At 35.1% G+C, this 18,891-nt stretch overlaps 2 protein-coding genes across 4 annotated transcripts; one reads left to right on the top strand and one right to left on the bottom strand.

Moving 5' to 3' along the window:
- Positions 1-1,374: 1,374 nt before the first annotated feature.
- LOC113870742 (protein HUA2-LIKE 2-like) lies at positions 1,375-14,104 on the bottom strand. Of its 3 annotated transcripts, XM_027507186.1 has the most exons (12): positions 13,663-14,104; positions 12,266-12,342; positions 6,813-8,215; positions 6,200-6,662; positions 5,360-5,816; positions 3,395-3,503; positions 3,166-3,278; positions 2,899-3,083; positions 2,344-2,806; positions 1,810-2,248; positions 1,531-1,698; positions 1,375-1,403 (listed from the first exon to the last, which is right to left on the bottom strand). In XM_027507186.1, exons 1-12 carry the CDS (start codon positions 13,783-13,785, stop codon positions 1,378-1,380), a joined length of 4,026 nt encoding a protein of 1,341 aa, XP_027362987.1. In that variant the 5' UTR covers positions 13,786-14,104; the 3' UTR covers positions 1,375-1,377. The 3 variants fall into 3 exon arrangements, with proteins under 3 accessions (XP_027362987.1, XP_027362985.1, XP_027362986.1); XM_027507184.1 differs by having other exon boundaries at positions 6,200-8,215; XM_027507185.1 differs by having other exon boundaries at positions 1,810-2,212; positions 6,200-8,215.
- A 1,524-nt stretch (positions 14,105-15,628) lies between these two features.
- LOC113873852 (organic cation/carnitine transporter 3-like) lies at positions 15,629-17,223 on the top strand. The gene has a single exon (XM_027512202.1). The coding sequence runs from the start codon at positions 15,676-15,678 to the stop codon at positions 17,221-17,223; it is 1,548 nt and encodes a 515-aa protein (XP_027368003.1). The 5' UTR covers positions 15,629-15,675.
- Positions 17,224-18,891: the final 1,668 nt, after the last annotated feature.

Raw genomic sequence — 18,891 nt, 5'->3', positions numbered from 1 at the left:
ATACTAAATCTACACTTTTAAAAATTTTATTAGTGCATCTTTTTTCTGACACGATTACAACCAACAGGTCCTTGTCTTCAATGAATCAATGTTGCACATTTCAAAGTTTTTAAAACTGTTGACTGATCATCTTACACCCTGGAATCATAACATGGCCTGCATGACCTTGTATGGCTGGGAAGGGCTCCTTTTTATTGATTTACATTGTTTTTCTATTTTCATTGCAAAATTCAGAGCGTTGCATGTGTAGTATCAATTCCTATTTACTAGCAAGTACACGTACGAGTATTTTTTTAGGTAGAATATTCTTTTTTAAATTATTTATGATATAAATTTAGAACCATAAATGAATCATACACAATTTAAGTATAATCTGAAAAGTATAGATTAAAAGAGGAAAAATATATTACAAATGATGTGCGTATCTAAATCATTCTCAAGAAAATCAATCTCAACTTAATATAATGTAATAGCTTGACGGGAACCAATCATCAAAATTTTCTAATATTATAAGCTAATTAATTTCGTTAAAATAGTCAAACTAAATGTAATTTAGAAACATCTTTAGCTTAATAAAAAGAAATTAATTTGGCCGTGGAGAAGAGCCAATCATTAGTGGCAATGCACGTCGTTTAACTCGAGGATTAGAATTGAGTCATGCAACCTCATGATTCGCAATACTGCAAGTACAGTTTGAATTGTTTAAAAATGCAGGGCATCGCAGTTGAATATGCCAACTCGTATAAATTCCAACAAACCAGTGCCATTAGCCAACGCGTTTTTATGCAAATGGGGGGGCCCAAACAACAGAGAAGTGGGAGGCCACTAAGACCATGAACTCTCTGTTATGTGAAACTACCCATTTAAACAACGAATCGGATTCGACCCCCGAAAATAAATGAATTGGAGAATACAACCGAATTGTAAGAAGGAAGTTTTTCCATATATTAAGAGAACAATTTCAAGAAACATCCCCTGAAAATTTATATATATTGATCTAACTTCTATAAGGGCTTCCATGAAATAAATTATAAAAATTTGGAGCCAAAAATTTTTTTTGACACATGACAACCTCAATAGGTTACCCCTCTCCAACAACTCTACAGTTACTCTTCCTGCCCTGCATTCTGCAGAAGAGGCTAAAATACATATGTACAAACCTAGAAGATCATCAACATGTCCTGTGCAGATTCTGCCGAACCCTCCACCAAGGATTCTTGCATGTACAGAATGATGGACCACAAGGTCAGAAGGTGGGTTATACCTAACAATCAAGTAAAGAAACTTGAGTACCCACAATACTAATATGTGAAGGACAACTCAAGTCTAGGGGAAAAACACCAAGTATACCGGCCATGGTCTCTTGGTATTTTCTGATCATCTAGGCCGCCAAAAGCTCGGACCTGAAATGTAAATATTTAATGCCATTATTTTTCAGTAATAATATCCAACAATTCAAAGGGGCAAAAAGCATCATCAAATTAGAAAGTTCTCATGACAAGAAAAATTGTGGGGTAAGAGGAAAAGCACCTCTGTTTGCGACTGGAATTGCATCTTCAAAGGGTGGTCTAAATGGCATGGAATTCCTCTGATTCATTGACCGCGTAGGAAATCTCCACCCATGACCTGGTATTCTAGTTGATTCACAAGGATGACAACCATATGGGGCAGGCACACCTTTGTCCTGATGCCGAGGATCTACCAAAGAAACAAAGGAAATGTAACTATGCAAGACTAAAGTAAGCCATTGCATGGCCAATTGATATACATGAGAAATATCACGAGAACCATAAGTTATCCCAATCTTACCAAGATAAGGTGCAGGAACATTCCATCTCTCTTGGTAATCATATGGAGGTGGTTTTAATCTCTCGTGATTATTATAGAAGTTTTCTCTCTCCATGTTCTGCAAGAAGTGTTGTCTACTGGAGTAAGAAGGGGGTGGTGGAACATCCCTTCGATGTTTCACATGCTGTTCTCCGTTAACAAAAGAAAACTGATTGGATGGCACATGATGAGGTGGCCGTATAGAATACCCTTTATTATGCATAGTAACTCCATCAGAATGTCGAAAATTGTCTGGAGGTGGTACAGGAAAATTGTTGAAAGAGCAAGTAGATTCTGGCATGTGCATCTGCATTTCTCTATATTCTGAGACTTGATAGTGCACTGCATCACTGATAGGTTGACTCTGCCTAGGTGCAGCCAAGGGCTGAGTCATAGAGTGAAGTGAGTTGTCTTTTGCAGTCTGCAAATGAGCTCAAGTAAAAAGGACAAACCACACCATGAGTTGTTTGTTACTTCTTGCTGCCAAAAATCATAAGCAAAAGGTGCAAGACATACCTGTGAAACAGTATATCCATTTGAATTAACTACAGTGTGATACGGATCAGAGGTAGATGACATGTGGTGTAGGATAGGAGGTGGGGGTGGAGGAGGTGGAGGTGGGGGTGGAGGTGGAGGGAAAGATGGTGGTGGTGGGGAAGATGAAGGCACATCCTGGTGTAGAGGAGCAACAGGCACAGGCAGATTCTTCTCAAACTGCTCAGCATTTCCTCTATCATTACCACTCAAATTCATTTCAACATCACAACAGGGAGCCACATCTTCCATTTCAAGTTCACCATCAACATCTTCCAAGATATGCCTGTGTTTTTCAATTGCAGAAGTCATTTCATGTACTTCGGAAGTATGCTCGGGGGTGACTGCCTCAAAGTTCCCGCCATCAGAATCACTCTCTTCACCATCATCTTCGTCTTTAAGCATGCGGGGCATGCAAAATCCAGGCAACTGGAAACTTGAGTTGCTACAGGATCAAATAAAAAATTCAGTAAACAAACTCCCAGAAGTGCACCAAAAAAAAAAATAGTCAAACATTCTGTACTGACGGGTTCAAACCTTCCATATTCATCAACAAGCATACCCTCCATTTCTCTAACAGGGTCATCTAAAGCCCTCTCTGTTCTTAATGATCGTCGTGAGAAGACAGCTGCAGAAGCTGCACTATATAAATCCAGTTCCCGGATATGATGGCGAATAATGGATTCTGGTAGGATTTTTCTCTCCAACCATAGCCTTAAAACCTAAAAATTCAAAGCAAAGATTAACATAAAAGGATGATTCAAAACCTCTACGTAAGAAAAGACACAAAACTCATTAACTTGCCTTGAGACATTGCCTACGGTTTTCTTGAGAAGTATTTCCAGGAGGAGCAGCAGCAGATAAAAGTCGGGGAAGGACTGCTTGAATAGCAGATGAATATACTCCACAAACATCACCTGGAAATCGGACATATTTTATATTTCAATTAATTATCAACCATCTGGTCTTGACATTTTCTATCTTCTCTTTTAGTCAGAAAGTTTCAAAAGTGGCAAAGCGATAAACATATTACCTTTTAAACCACGAGAAAATTGTGCAATGGAGTCAACAAGAAAAAACAAATCCACCCTCCGATGCAGGCTTGATTCGACTTCCAGACTGTGGGCAAGAATTTCCATGACCTGGGAACACATCCCAAGACCCCAAAAATTGCAAGTGGTATCAACAAAAACAATGTAAAGTTTTACAAGTAAAATCCATCAATTATGTAAAGGAAATAACTGCAAAGTCAATTGAAGGATTTAACTCCCATCAACGTCGAGAAGAATTTTAACACTACATACATGTGCCAATTCCTTATAGTTAGATTCAGACAGACAAATTCACTGAAACGCCTGTGATATTAAAATTCAAAAGCTTTCAACCTAATTCACACATTATATGACACCCTATTTCATCTCCACTTCTACAAGGACATCAATAGCTACATGAATGATCATATTGCATTGATCTACACTCGAAGAGGTTCCACCATACTGGTAACAAGGAATGAGCAGCAAAGAGAAAATACATCATGACATTTAATGTAACTGATGATAAAAAAAAAAAAAAAAAAAACTGGATATGCATTGAAATTAAACTGTAATACATCAACTGGAGAAAAGTTTCTTCTAAAAAATAGGAGTATGTGTAATTTGATGCATGTACTAGCACAGTTAAAAGAAACAGCTATTTAAAACTTTGATTTTTTTCATTTTCCATACAGTGCAAACCTTGTATACAAAGAGTTATTGGTGTAATACCTATTGTGGAAAAGATTGAGAAAAAATCAGTTAAGGTGATTTGGACATGTGCAAAGAGGGTGATGGGACACACTAGTGAAGAAAGTAAATAGCATGGTTTTAGCCTCATGAAAAAGGGCAGACAGAGGCCAAGAAAGGCTTTGGAAAAACTTATGAAAAAGGATCTCAGTGAATAATAAGTGTGAGACTTTGTTTTTCAACCAAACCCAATGATGTTGATAATCCACGTGGCTAATCCCATCTAGTGACAAGTAGCTGTAACATCTATACTGTAAATTGGAGACCTTTATTTTATTAGCAACTGTCAAGGACCTACACTCACAATTATAATGAGAAGGGGACAAAATAATGCAAAAAATCCAATGATTGTAAAAGACTGACTAAAATGAAAAGGCACCTCCATCTCAATACAAGCACGGATATTATATTTTAAAAGAGTTTTCTGATTCAGGACACAATTCATTATCAAGCACAGCACAATCCTTCAAGACCCAAGCTAGCCTAGTGACTGCATCCAAATTGATGATCTCAAAGAACCCAAATGTTCCTTCCTAAGGAAACCCAAATTCTACCTAAAGATCAAACTAAAGTATCCAAAAAATAAAAATTAGAAGACAAACAAAACTTCTACCAGCCTACTATTGGCATCCTGGACATTGATATCCTTTTTAGGAGGAAGCAAAGAAATTAACGACATACTCATGCTTTTCATATCGGTCCATAATTTCCAATAAGTTTTTCAGCAATAAATATCAGAATCTCAAGACCTATTATTACACATAATGTAAACAATTGTTTTTAAGCATGCTTTAGTTCTGTAATTTTTTTTTTCTTTTACGTATTGGCAATTATGCATGAAAAAACTAATCCAAGGCCCAATTAGGATAAGCAAAATAGGTGCAATTACCTGGATAAATAGAACTAATCTAAGGCCCAATTTGGATAAACAACTTTGCAACCACTTATTGGAGGTGAAATAAGTTAAGAAAAGAATCAAACTTCTCTCGTAATTTAAAATAATGTTAGTTGAGAGAGCTTTATAAAAGCTATGGTGCATAAGTTAAAGTTGACTAATGAGAAGTTTGATTCATTTACCTCCTTACTTTCTTCCTGTATAAGTGCTTGGTTGAGAAGTTTATCCAAATTGAGATTAAATCAACAAGTATTCACAATTCAACTATGAAACATTTTCACAGTAATGTAGGGGGGCATTTTTGTTACAAAAATCATATTACCTTAGATGCAATACCAAACTTTGCACAGTCAATAGCAATGCGTGTTGCTCGACCAATACTCTCCTTTGTCCTTGTCAATGTCCCAAGAGTGGCTTCAAAGTACAACAAAGCAGCACGTCCTGCTTCACTTGACTTCCCCATAGATCTTGATTGTTGTGTGGTCACATACCCATCTTTACTCCCATCATAAGGACCAGATAAAGTTTGCTTCTGGTGTAAATGTACATCAGGGCTACAACTTCCATTGTGAAGAATATTACTACTGTCTGATGTAGAGACATTGCAAACAGAGTTAGTTGGAGGTGATCCTTGTGGAATGCAATCTCCCCCATCCATCAAGGATGGACTTGACCGAATGCCCACAATACCCTTTTCACCCAAAAAATCATCAGATGTCGAGACAGAATTCATATCCTCCTCCGGTCCTTTACATTTTACCTCTTTCACAACCTCACTCCTGAAATTAAAGAATAGACGTGAGTTTTCTTGAACTAAAAGATATGAAGCAAGAATAACCAATTGATCTCTTTCGTATTCCCTATCATAAAAGCAGTAATTAAAAATATTAATTATATCTGTAAAATTCCACCAAACTGAAATGAATGATATATAACAAGCCATAAGTAAACACAACCACTTGAAATGAATGATCTAAATGAGGAAAGCTTAAGTTCATCCTATCAAATTCTATAACAAGATGTCATAACAGAAAAGAGAAAGCAAGCTTTAGTGCTCTAGGACTATAATATATTTTTTTAATACTTTGCTCTTCTTTGCTTTGAGGATTTGCATGGGAGAGTTAAAAAGCTAAGAACTATAACAAGCCATAACTAAACTTACATATCAGTTTTGCTAATATCAACAACTGCTGCCTTCAAGCTCTCTGTATCATCATAAATAGCAACCACATTTTCAGGCACATCAATATTATTTTGAGGTAATAAAATATCACTTTCGTTCCCACCCATTACAGGATCAAGGCTTATTTCATTGTGTTCTGATGCATCAGATGCTGTATTTGAGTGATTCACATTTCCAGTGTTGTCTTCATCAATTGGTGGTAATGATGGATCTGGTGAATCTAGATTGCCTCCAACTTCACCACATTTGGAATCAATATTAGGAGATCTTTGTTCATGTGACTGAGTTTTCAAATCCACTTTGGCAGTCTGACAATGATCACTATGCTCTTCACCAACTTGATCGATAGCACCTGGGAGTACATCCTTGCCAGTTTCATGCTGCTGTAACTTGGTCAACTGCTTATCCACTTGTATAGATGATTCATTCTCTGTTGAAATCACTGGATTTGAAATGGTTGAGAAACTACACACATTGATATGAGACGAATCAATGTTGCAAGTATCCAACTTTTGCAGCCCTAAAACATTTCCCTCTTGATTATTAATGGCTATAAATGGACACCTGCTTACAGAAGATATATAGCACATACCACTTGATGTCATTATAGAGGATGATGCTTCCACATGAGCTTGACTTTCTTCAGCAGCATTAGCTGACATGGCTTCTAAAGCACGATGGAGGCGTTTGGATGGAGGTAAAGCAGCTTCACCATCCACAGAGCAGAATGTTTGATCTTTCTTAGTATTACAAATCTGAGTGTTGGAACAAGGGGCGGAAACATTATCCAAGGCTCCATTCAGCACAGTTGAGTCTCCATCAGCAGGGCTATCATTCTCACAATTTGAGGATGTAATCATCTGCTGCAGTAAGTTAGTATCTTCCTTACAGCTTTTGTCTTGACCTTGGAAAATGCTATGGAGTTCTGCCTCCACAGAAGATGATTTACCCATTCTGACTCTTGCTCGTTTCACAAGGGGTAAGTGCTCATCTCCATCTTGTTCAAAGCATCTCATTTTTGAATTTCCACAAACATTCTGGGAACTTTGACTGGCATTCTGCACACCAGTCTCCTCCTCAGATCTACTGGCTGGCTTGGAGGCATCATTGGCCACTCTCTTTCTATTTTGTTTTCTTTTCTTCTTGTTGACTACAGCTTTTATTTCAAGATCAAGCCCTTTGTTCAACTCAACTTCTGGGCATTCATTAGTCTCAGGGTGTTCAAGTTTAAAATTTGAATCAATTGTACTACCCTCATTCAAGCTAAACGTATCAGAATCAATTGTGACAATTTCGGAACTGTTATCTTCCATGCTACCATTTGAAACAAAAGCAGATGATTCAAAATCATTACCGCCAGAAAGATCAGGTGATTTCCTAACACGTTTATTCTTTCTTATGGATGCACTCTGAGCTGCATTAGTTGATGGATCACCAGCACTTTTTCCATTGCCACTACAAGGAAAAATTAAGTTTTGAACCCGCGATGAGTTTCTTGACCTGCGTACTGGGGCATATTCATGTGTTACACAGCCCTGCGAGCACAAGTTACCCACAGATCTTTTTCGAGAAGTGTAAGTAACTGGCTTAGGCGATTTCACCACAGCAGTTTTATCAATAGGCTCCTCCAACAGTGCCTCCTTATTATGAGATTCATCCTTAACTACAGCAGCAGAGTCATCATCAGCCACACATACCACCTCATGTTTGTTGATAATAGAATTTGAAGAATCCATTTGTAACGTATGTGTCAACTCAGGAGCATCCGTCTGATCCTTGGGAGAGGAGTTAACTGGATTTGAAACATCTGCATTAGCAACATGACCACCAGAGCTAGTTTCATCAAGCTGAGTCTCTTTTTTTAATTTCTCATAACTCTCAACTATCTCCTGAACAGCACGAACAAAATCAGCACCCTTTCCATGACGCTTTCCAAGAAGAGACTGTTTTTTCTCCTCAGTAAATGCTTCCACATCAGCTGGATTGCAGAAAGCTCTACAAAACAAAATATCAATTCAAAACCAACAGAACTGGGAAGCTAAATAGATATAAGATGTCATGCATTAGGGGGGAAAATGCAAAGAGGGAGTAACAAAAGATTCAAAACAAATCCACAATTCATATTTATTAAAAAAAAAAAAGCATTTTTATTAGTAATTAGACAACCCAACATACCACATTGCAACACAAAGCAACAAGTCTTACATGGGGGCCTCCAATCTGGCTTAAATTAACTGAAACTGTGGCCAATTGCTCAAATCAATAGTGAAGAAATAAACCTTCAACACTTCAGGTAGGTTTAAATCATTTCCTTCCCTTAAAATAGGATTCTTTCTATCAACACTTCATCACACTAAATCTAATTAAAATATATCCATCCTTATTGAACATATGGAATAAAAGAAAAACAACAGCAATTCTAAATTTAAATGATTAATATGATATTTTCAAAATCAAAATTGGCGTGAAAGATTTTTCCCCAATCAGTTCAAAACCTCATATATGTATATGTAGATTTCAAGTTCTAAACCAAGCCATCTTGTGCCAAGATATAGTTCTACGTCATTTTTCCAACCACAAATGCAACTGTCAAAACACTACACCACATTCCAGTCAAAAAATTTAAAAAAGAAAAAAAGACAGCAGCAAAATTGAAATACAAGTACTGACTTCAAAATTATATCATATCCTCATTTTCTAAGGTATCACTCCTCACATTACCACTTAAGAGGAGCTAAATCCAAGGCTAAGAAAGGAAGCAACAGAAAACAATTAAAAAAATATAGATGCCACCCTGTACAACCATAGAAAAACTATTACAGATAAAAAGAAGCAATAGACCAACTAAAACCCAAAACATTTGGCATCATTTAAATACTCTCTAACCAATCAAATCACCAGAAGGTTTGGGTTGGCAGTATAGCACTATTTTCATATAACAGGACACAAAAATTCGCTTAATAATTTTGTTCAGAGTTCTTGCAGGAAAGTGACAATATGTGCACTACACAAAAATTTGAGATTTCATACTTTAAAGTCAATCACATTTTTCAATAAATCATTTTCAAATATTATGCTTGGAACTGCTGTCTGCTAAGCGCTGAGGACCAGAGAGCAACATTGTATTAACTTGGAGAGTGATGAAAAAAACCGTTTTGTCAAAATTTTGGGGCAAAAAAGGATATGACGGTACATTACATTAATTTAACTTAAGAACCCATGTACATTGGTGGCTCTTTAGTATATGCAAAACTGCTGATGAAGGAAAAAAATGCCGTATAACTTAAGAACTTATGTACATTCGCAATATAAAATCTCAAATGACTATTGATGAAAAATAATTTAAGGATGGGCTTTATTGCACCATACACGACTACAGCTCATTTCAGAAATCCCCAGCTGGATTCAAAGAATTTAATCCCACTCCTGTTTACAAGTCCCACATCCAGACTAGATAAGTTCACAAGCATATATCAGCTATTAAAAGCTAGAGGTGGCCAATCAATAAATTGTGTTTTTAAACAGGCCATCCTAGGTAGAGCATGATAGTTATAGAAAAAAGATAGAATTGTTCTAACTTCTTAATTGGTCCAGGTGGACAAGTTTTCTTGTTTGAACTTTGAAGATCTATTCACCAATTTTTTACCAGTTTCTTACTATATCACTTTATAATTATACAAGTTTACTGGTTATCTTTTCAACCAGCTGGTCTAGCACTCTAGCCTAGTTTTCAAAACTACAACTCTGAAGCAATACTGTTATAATTCCAAATTAAGAGGGACCCTTGTTCAATTAAACTTTACATAATTCCCTTTTCCCAATTTTCAGTGCCAAAGGGTATCACAAGCTTAAGAGAGAGACTTCGGGCACTAGAATCATGATTGTAGGATTCAGATGCTACACCTCAAGTAATTAATCCAGGATAGCAGCTTGAAGCAACCAATCCCAAAAATGATAAATTGGTATAGAAAGTAATCAGGCAGCCACTATACCAAAGATGGCAGACACAATGAATAATTTGTAATACACAAAACAACAGATGCTCAAAACTAGAGGCATATATAATATTAATACTCAAAACCATATATTAAAGACATAATCATTGTTAATTTGAATAACAACTAATAATGTTATTGGTGCATTTGGGTACACAGCTTAATTAAGCACTTGTTCAATAAATTCTTTTTACAAGCAAACTTATGGCAAAACTTTTACCAAGAAACCTATTGGAAAAAGCTTACAAGAGCTTATTTTAATAATCTATACTTAGAAGCTTATTAAAATAAGCTAAAAAGAGCTTATGGAGTCTTAAGCTATTTTTATAAGTCGTCTATAAATTCTTCCAAAGACCCCCTAAATCAATAATTGATGATGACATGGTTAGTGGAGGCCAGATAAGATGCAAAACAAGGATGGACTTGGCCAGAAAAGGCTGACAAAGTGAGAAACAAAGGGGTACAGAGGCCAAAACAGAAGTGTCTATGCACTTTATAAAGTCTGGGAACTTGCTGGAAGAAAGCAATGGTTGTATAAGGACAATTGCCTCTATCTGTGCAATAGGTTTGTACAGGAAATAAAGGAGGCAGCAGTTGATGGTAAAAACACAAACTTTAATCTCTGCAGCAGGGCTAATTTTTAATCATATATCTTCTTGAATCATAAGATTCAGAAATATAATGAAAACAACTTTAAATATATCATACTATCACATTAAATTTCATAATTAAATAAAAGAACTCCTTGCATATAAATTATAATAAATAAAGAAAATATATTTTATTTTATTTCTTATCCAACTTGATTTTCTATTTTTAGTAAAATAAATAATGAAATTTGGCTTTATTTTCTATTCAAACTCAAATTCTTTTTTTATTTTCTAGTCAAACTCATTCTTATTACAAAGGGAGAGATAACTGTAAGAAAGATATGAAACTGCCAACAGGAAAGAGAGAATGAAATCGTAGACATGCTGAATTTTAAAACAAAAAAACATAAAAATAACTTTTCATTTTGACTTGGGCCATTATTTTACCTAATAGCAAATGTTACACCAAGATAGATAATGGTGGAAAGCAGTGCAGTGGAGCTCCCTAAAATACATTATTTCGCATAGCACAAGGCAAAGTGACCATTATATCAAAGATAGCAATAGTCTAATTAATATAAACTTTACAAAATTGCAATACTTAGATAATTGACACTTAAAATTTGAATTACTAAAAACTTATGACATGTTCATCACTAAGACTCAAATAACTAGAGGAAACAGAGGGTGAAGCTATGACAAGCTTCCAAAACACAGGCTGAGGCTTGTGATGTCTTAAAAGGAAATACAAAATCAAACTCCTATAAAATTATAAATTAAGAATAACTGAGATAAATTCCTTTTAAAGTTCATATTTTTTTCCTTTTAATACATATAATACACCAACAACTAATAAGCTAAAATGAAGATTAAAGAAACTACATAATTACATATGTATATAAAAATCATGTCCTGGTGATATTTGTAACTCTAGTCTGACACTTGGTAAGTGCTACTATTATTAACTCAAATTACAGAAAATATTTATCACAGTTTATAATCGATAAAGTATGGTTTGAACCAAAACATACACACCATGTAACATCAAGCTAGCCGACAGTAAGCATCTCCTCATTGAGCATTATGCTCATAATTGAAAATCATTGGCTGGCTAAAACAATATGGGAATAGATAACTCAAATAATCCAATAGTGCAAACTCAAGTATAAACACAATAATACTTACACATGTCTAATCAAGATTATTAACACCAAAACCTCATAATTATCTGGAAAATACCAATCACTGAGATATCAACAGACTACAATCAAATAATACTAGTCAGTATGATATCCATAAGCCATTATGATATTGTTCATATGTACCATAAACTAAACTTCATTCTTCAATTGCCTTGGTTATGAAATTAAAAGATAAATAATTGATTCTTAAAGTTACACAAACCAATTGCCACAAGAATACTACCAGCAATCAAATGAGACATTGTTTCAAATACTTACATTTGTTGGGTTCCAAAGAAGTAAACAAGGACTTTCTTCCAATCAGTGGAGTAACCCCACTTCTCTGGCTCACTGACCTGCCACCAGCAAAGACCTTAAAAAGTCAAATAAAACATTTACTGGTGGGGGGTACAAAATTCATTGTTTTTAACCAAAGGCCCCATTTTTTTTATTTACATCGTGATTGAGGGTGCATTTGGTCGGAGGGTATCAACAGTAAAACTTTAGGGGAGTAAATTCTAGTGGGAAAAAGGTATGTTTGAGTGAAAAAAGAGAGAAAAGAAATGTTATGCGAGTAACCTATTCCCTTAATTTAAAGGTAAAACTTTTTGTAACCCTAACACGGTAACATTTCCAAGTCGCAAACCCATCCTCTCTCACACTCTTGTATCTCTCAGGTGTTCTTGCTTTTGTGTATCTCACCATAGACCCTAATTTATTCTGATAAACAAGATCACCATTGATGATGACAGTCAGACAGTGTTTTGATAATGAGGGGTGGGGGGCACTGAGGACATGCACTGAGGATATACAGTTAGATCATTGATTCTGTTAGCAAGGAAATGGAAACGACTTCAATCAATCTTAGATTCCCTAGGTTACTAAACAGAGGGAACGCTAACAGGGTATCTCCATTTTCAGTGTTTGTCTTCCTCAACCAGACACTCTCAACAACCAAACAAGGGCTACCAGGATCCCTCCGTAAAAGACAGCAGTTTTTATGTTCTCCAGCACAGAGACTTCATCAGATTCTACATAAACTTGCAAAACATGAAAGGAAAAGCAAGGTGAAATGGCTTAAAAATTATGTCCTCCTCGTTTAAGGATTTTTTCCCCTTAAAATCTAATCGTGTACCAAACATAGCTTTAGTCGTGCTAATTATTCATCATTTTTTCCCTAGGAGGAGAGACAGGATTAAGAATTAACAAAAAGCCGCCTTCTAGTTTCAGTCTATGGTCACTAATTTCTATCTTCTCCATCACTGTTGCCAAAGAAATAAGAAGCCGCCTTCTCTTTTGCAGCTAAATTTTGAAAACTTGACAACCCCATCCGAGTTATGCACTAAATATATCTACAACATATACACCTGAGTGAGTCAAGAATCCTGTAAAATCCAAGTATGATAAAGCAAGATTAAGACTTTAAGGTAAAAAAAACCAGGATTTTCCCTCAGCTATCTGTCTTCTAGAATCATCACACAGGAAAGAACTCAAAAAGACATGAAATTTAAGTTTGGATCCACAAGCATCCCAGAAGAATTGATACCCTAAACCAATAATCCTAAACACTACCCAACATGCAGTCCAGAGACATTCAAAAACACATTTTAAGCTCCAAAATCAACAGAAAAATATAATCTTTAACTGTAAATTGTAAAGTAGAAAGCGAAACCTACCGTGGCAGGCCATGCAGGGAACCCCTTAACTTTGGCAAGCACAAGATCGCCGACTTTCCATTGGCGGCGAGCGGCCGCCGCCGCCGCCGCTTTGGTGGCGCCCTTTCTGCGGCTAGGCGCCATAGGTGGAACCCTATAGTCAAATGAGGGGAAGAAGTGATATGAACTGAATCGAATGCCGAATTGGGTGGATAATGGAAGGGATTGGCACTGTGCAGAATTTAGCGACGGAATTGGCAGGCATTGAAACGCGAGGGATCGGAGAGAAACGGAGTGGGTGTGGCACAGTGCGTGTTAAAGAAAACCCTAATTTGGAGAGAGGAGAGTTTGAAGGGATTTTTGTGGAACGCAAGTGGTTTTCAGGGGGGATATGAGTTGGTTAGGTGGAAGCTAGCTAGGGTGCGCACGGACACGGAACATGGGCTCTTAGTCTCTGTGAAGTGGGCTAACGTGCGCTTAATGCTGACTAATATAGAGAGAGTTAAATAACGGTGAGTTGTGATGAGAATTGAGATGACTATGCCCTTTGGTCATTACACACACTTCCGTGCACGTGACTTTACTGTGCCCCTCCATTTTTCAGCATTCCAATATGTTCCTCGGCAAGGCCCACTTATTTTTCTGGGCTTATACTCTTTACTTTGGGCCTTCTTGGGCTTCACAGTGGACTACGAACTTTTTTAATTATATCATTTCGGAAGGTGATGACAAATACCAAGGTTGTGTTTGACCCAAAAAAACAAGGTGGTGCTGTGAACCCTTAAACTTTTATTAATGCAATATTAAATTTTATTAAATAAGTTTGAATGATTAGGTTAAAAACTGCACCCTGCATTTAATTCAGAATTGGGAGGATCAGATCCATTGAGCTTCTGAACAACCCATAATGCAAGAAGCAGCTAAGCACCCCACTATAGATTTGCTGACAGAAAGGCATCACATCTCCAAGTGCCGTCTAGAATGCACTTGTAAACTTTGATACACGATAATTTCTTACAATATTAACTTCGGATATAATAAAATTAAATAAATAGTTAGAATATATTGAATTTACTTGATTATACTGATTTTGTTATTAAAATTATTAGTTTTTTTTTTAATTTAGTCGTCGTATAATTTACCTAGCTTAAGGCTTTATTTGGGTGATAGGTAAATAGAGAAAAAAAATAGATAAACGATAATAAAGTAAAAACAAATAAATTATAAAGTAAAAAAAAACGACAAATACAATGTTACTTTGGTGGGGACCTGATGCTCACGGATTTTGCAAGTTCATGTCAGAATCCACCTCTCGAACGTGAAAGATAAAATTTTCCCTATGACAAGATATCCAACGCTATGCTAGCAACAGACCCATCATCCAGCACCTTCAATTAGTATTATATATATATATATATACACGCACATGTGTCTATATGCACATATAAATATATACAAATACATAAATAATTACAGCATTACTAATAATTAATATCCTTTTGTATTATAAAATTATTTTTATGTAGTTAAACTAGCAGATCCGCAATCATTGAGAATGACATTTAATATTAAGAATCATGAAACATGTAAAGCATGTTTTGATAAATAATTCTTAGCTAAATACGCATTCAATAAATTTTTATCAATAAAAAATCTATTCATAATTTTAACTTCAAAAGTTCTTAAAAGAAATTAAAAAGCATATTAATATTTAAAAAATAGTCAAATAATTTAAAGAATTGGAAGAAAGTGATAAATTTTTCTTTAAATTCAAATAAAACTCTTTCAATCAACCATCTCTTTTAAAATGTAGGGATATAAACATCAATATTTGATAATCAAGTTAAAAAGAGTAGATGGATAGCATTGAATTTGGGACCGATTTTGTTAATTGTTAGGGAGGAACAGAATTAAATATTAACCTACCAAATTACAAATATTGGCACACACCCCAATGCGTGCCTCTTGCAAAATGCTATTAAAAGAGTCGTGCACGGCATAACTTTTCCACAATTAAAGCATAGAGAGTTGGAAATGGTGGATTCAATTCATCTTCTCTCCCAATCTAACTCTTCAGACTCATTCATCCAACATCAAGATGATGAACAACACTCATCTTCTCTTAGCTCAACAGTAGACAAATGCATTGGAGAACTCAACTGGACCCAATTCCTCCAAGCTCTTCTTGTTTCCCTTTCTTGGTTCTTTGATGGTCAACAGACATTCATCACTATCTTCACAGATGCACAACCATCGTGGCACTGCACCACTGATTCATGCACTTCGGAAACGAACACGTGTAATGTTCCTAGGGAGTCATGGGCCTGGGATGGGCCCGTAGAAATCTCCATCATCTCAGAATGGGGCTTGGAGTGTAAGAGCTCCCTAGTCATGGGCCTTCCGGCTTCAATGTTCTTCGCAGGTTGCTTGATTGGTGGGCTTGTTTTGGCAACTCTTGCTGACTCCTCACTTGGACGCAAGAACATGCTCTTTTTCTCATGCCTCTTTATGTCCCTCTCTTCCTTCCTTGCCACCTTTTCAGCCAGTGTTTGGATTTACTCGGTGCTTAAATTTTTCAGTGGGTTTGGTCGTGGCACGATTGGCACTGCAGCACTTGTGTTGGTTTCTGAACTTGTTGCAAAAGGGTGGCATGGGAAGCTTGGTGTTATGGGTTTCTTTTTCTTCAGTGCAGGGTTTTTTAGCTTGTCACCTTTGGCTTACATAAACAGAGGGTTTTCATGGAGAAACCTATATTTATGGACTTCACTTCCATCTATTTTATACTGTGGATTGGTTTATTTTTTGGTTCTTGAGTCTCCAAGATGGCTTCTGATAAGGGGTAAGAAAGAAAAAGCTGTGGAAGTATTGAAAAGCATTAATACATCAATCAGTCACAGTAACTTAAATTTGGCTATATCAAAATTGTCCCTTGAGGAAGAAGTTTGTAACGTTGATTTGTACTCAGCCGTTAAGATAATGTTGCAAAAGAATTGGTCTTCAAGACGGATATTGGGGACTTCAGCCATGGGTTTAGGCATTGGTTTGGTTTATTATGGTATGCCACTAGCCCTTCAAAATTTGGCATTCAACCTTTATTTGGGTGTCATATTTAATGCCTTGGCAGAAATTCCGTCCTCTTTTGTTACTTACATTCTCTTAGACAAGTTCAATAGGAGAAGCGCGATCTTCCTTCTCACTATCATGAGTGGGATTTCAAGTGTTTTAGCAGTCATGGAAGGGAAGATAATGACAAGGTTACAAATTGTTTTTGAGTTGATATCATTCTTTTGTGCATGCACTGCGTGTGATGTTGTTCTAATATACACCACTGAATTGTTTCCAACTTCTATACGCAACTCTGCATTGTCATTGGTGAGGCAAGTAGTGGCATTTGGTGGTGTTTTTGGTCCTTTGCTGGTAGCAGCTGGTAGAGAACGTAAATTTTTGTGTTATGGAGTTTTTGGGTTGGGAATAGGGTGCTGTGGGATATTTGGAGTATGTTTGCCAGAAACAAAAGGAAAGGCATTTTGTGATACTGTGGATGAAGAAGAAAGCAAAGAGAAAGTAGAATTGTTGAAATGATTTTAATATCGGATTTATTTCCTATACGTGTTCCATGAAGCAAGTCTATTGTTATTTGTTTATATGTTGTATCTAAAAAACTTTATATTCAAAATTCTATCGTAAATAACTGTAGATTAGAATTATTAATCAAGATGTACGGTTGATCTCACGTGGAGTGTTTTATCTCTTCCTTGTTTTATTAGTTTTATCACGTAAAATTTGCACAAATATAAAATTCAACTCAACCACTTTTAAAGATAAATAATATACGAAATTTACATATGTTAGTTATATTAGAAAAAATTAAAACAACTGTTGATCAAGAATTCTAAAAATATTCAAATAGTTAATCTGTCGTTGCACGGGCTATAAAATGTCTCAAATAAAAAATAAATATAATAATTTTTTAACAGTATATGAGCTAAATTTTTAACAAATAAGAAGAATAAATAATAGTACTAATAATTAATAAAACTAATTAATTTATTATTTTTTAATCACTGTCAACAAACTTATTTTAAGATAGAGAGAATATATCAGTTCTCGAAGAAAATAAGCATGTATGCAATGTTTGTATGAAGAGAAAAATGAATAAACAAATAAGTAAGAAAAGGAGTGAACAAGAAAAAATATGAAAGATGAAAGATAGAAAGAATGCGTTATTTAGATAATAAATAAATAAATAAATGGAAAAAAAAACCTTTTACTTCTCTATATGAGTAAAAAAAACTAATTTACATTAAAAATTATAATAACATTAAAATTATTTTAACAACAAAATAATATGATTTATTTTTCTCACTTATACAATTATTTAATTATTTTAAAAAACAATTTCAATAAGATATAAAAACTTTAAAAAAATCACATCCCTTTCTCGCCCAAATCTGATCATTATGATTAAATAGTAAACCTCACATGATAATATATCTAAACAAGTAAAAGAATTACTTTTTACACTTTCTTTTCTGTACCCTGTTTTTTCACTAAACCTAACAAAGCACGTCTTGTCCTTTGTGATATAGAATATTGAAAATGCTATTTAAATCGTACAGAGTTGTTTAGCTGTCAAAATTTTACGTTTTGGTCTGAAAAACATATAATCCAAGGAGTTTGTTCCAATGTTGTTTTAAAATGACTATTCAAGATTACAAAACAAAACATAAAAAAACAGATATTAAATAACAAAAGGCAATAGTTATTTGTGATTTAATTTTGAATTGATGAAATTGTTATGGAATGATATTTAATAGACAAAATTATAAAATTTGAAAAAAAGAATATGATATTGTTTTTTTAAGAGAAGTAGAAAGTTTGAGTAGGTACGTTTGAGCTGGCTGGCGTTAACTCAATAATTAGGTTGCAGAGTTGCGTCAATCAAAGGAAATTGATAACTCAATAATTTAGCATTCAAAAAAAGTCTGCCAATGCCAAAACAAGTCCACCACCGTTTGTCGGAAGGAATCCCTCTCTATCCACAAATATTTTTTGCAAAATCAAATAAATTATCTTATTAATTGATTTCTTAAGATGTTAGTTAAAAATTATAAATAGTATATTGTTAAAATAAATTATTATTTGTTTATTGTTTTAGTAAGATAATGAAACCTTCATGCATACATCCAAGTCGAGAAGTTTTCAAAATCAAATCAATTGAAATATCTTGGATATGGATTTCTACCGTTT

The sequence above is a fragment of the Abrus precatorius genome, unplaced genomic scaffold (genome assembly GCF_003935025.1).
Source record: "Abrus precatorius isolate BTA unplaced genomic scaffold, Abrus_2018 Scaffold7, whole genome shotgun sequence".
In the NCBI taxonomy this organism is placed as follows: Eukaryota; Viridiplantae; Streptophyta; class Magnoliopsida; order Fabales; family Fabaceae; genus Abrus; species Abrus precatorius.
Note: the sequence above shows the minus strand (reverse complement) of the source record. Positions and strands in the feature narration are given on the sequence as shown.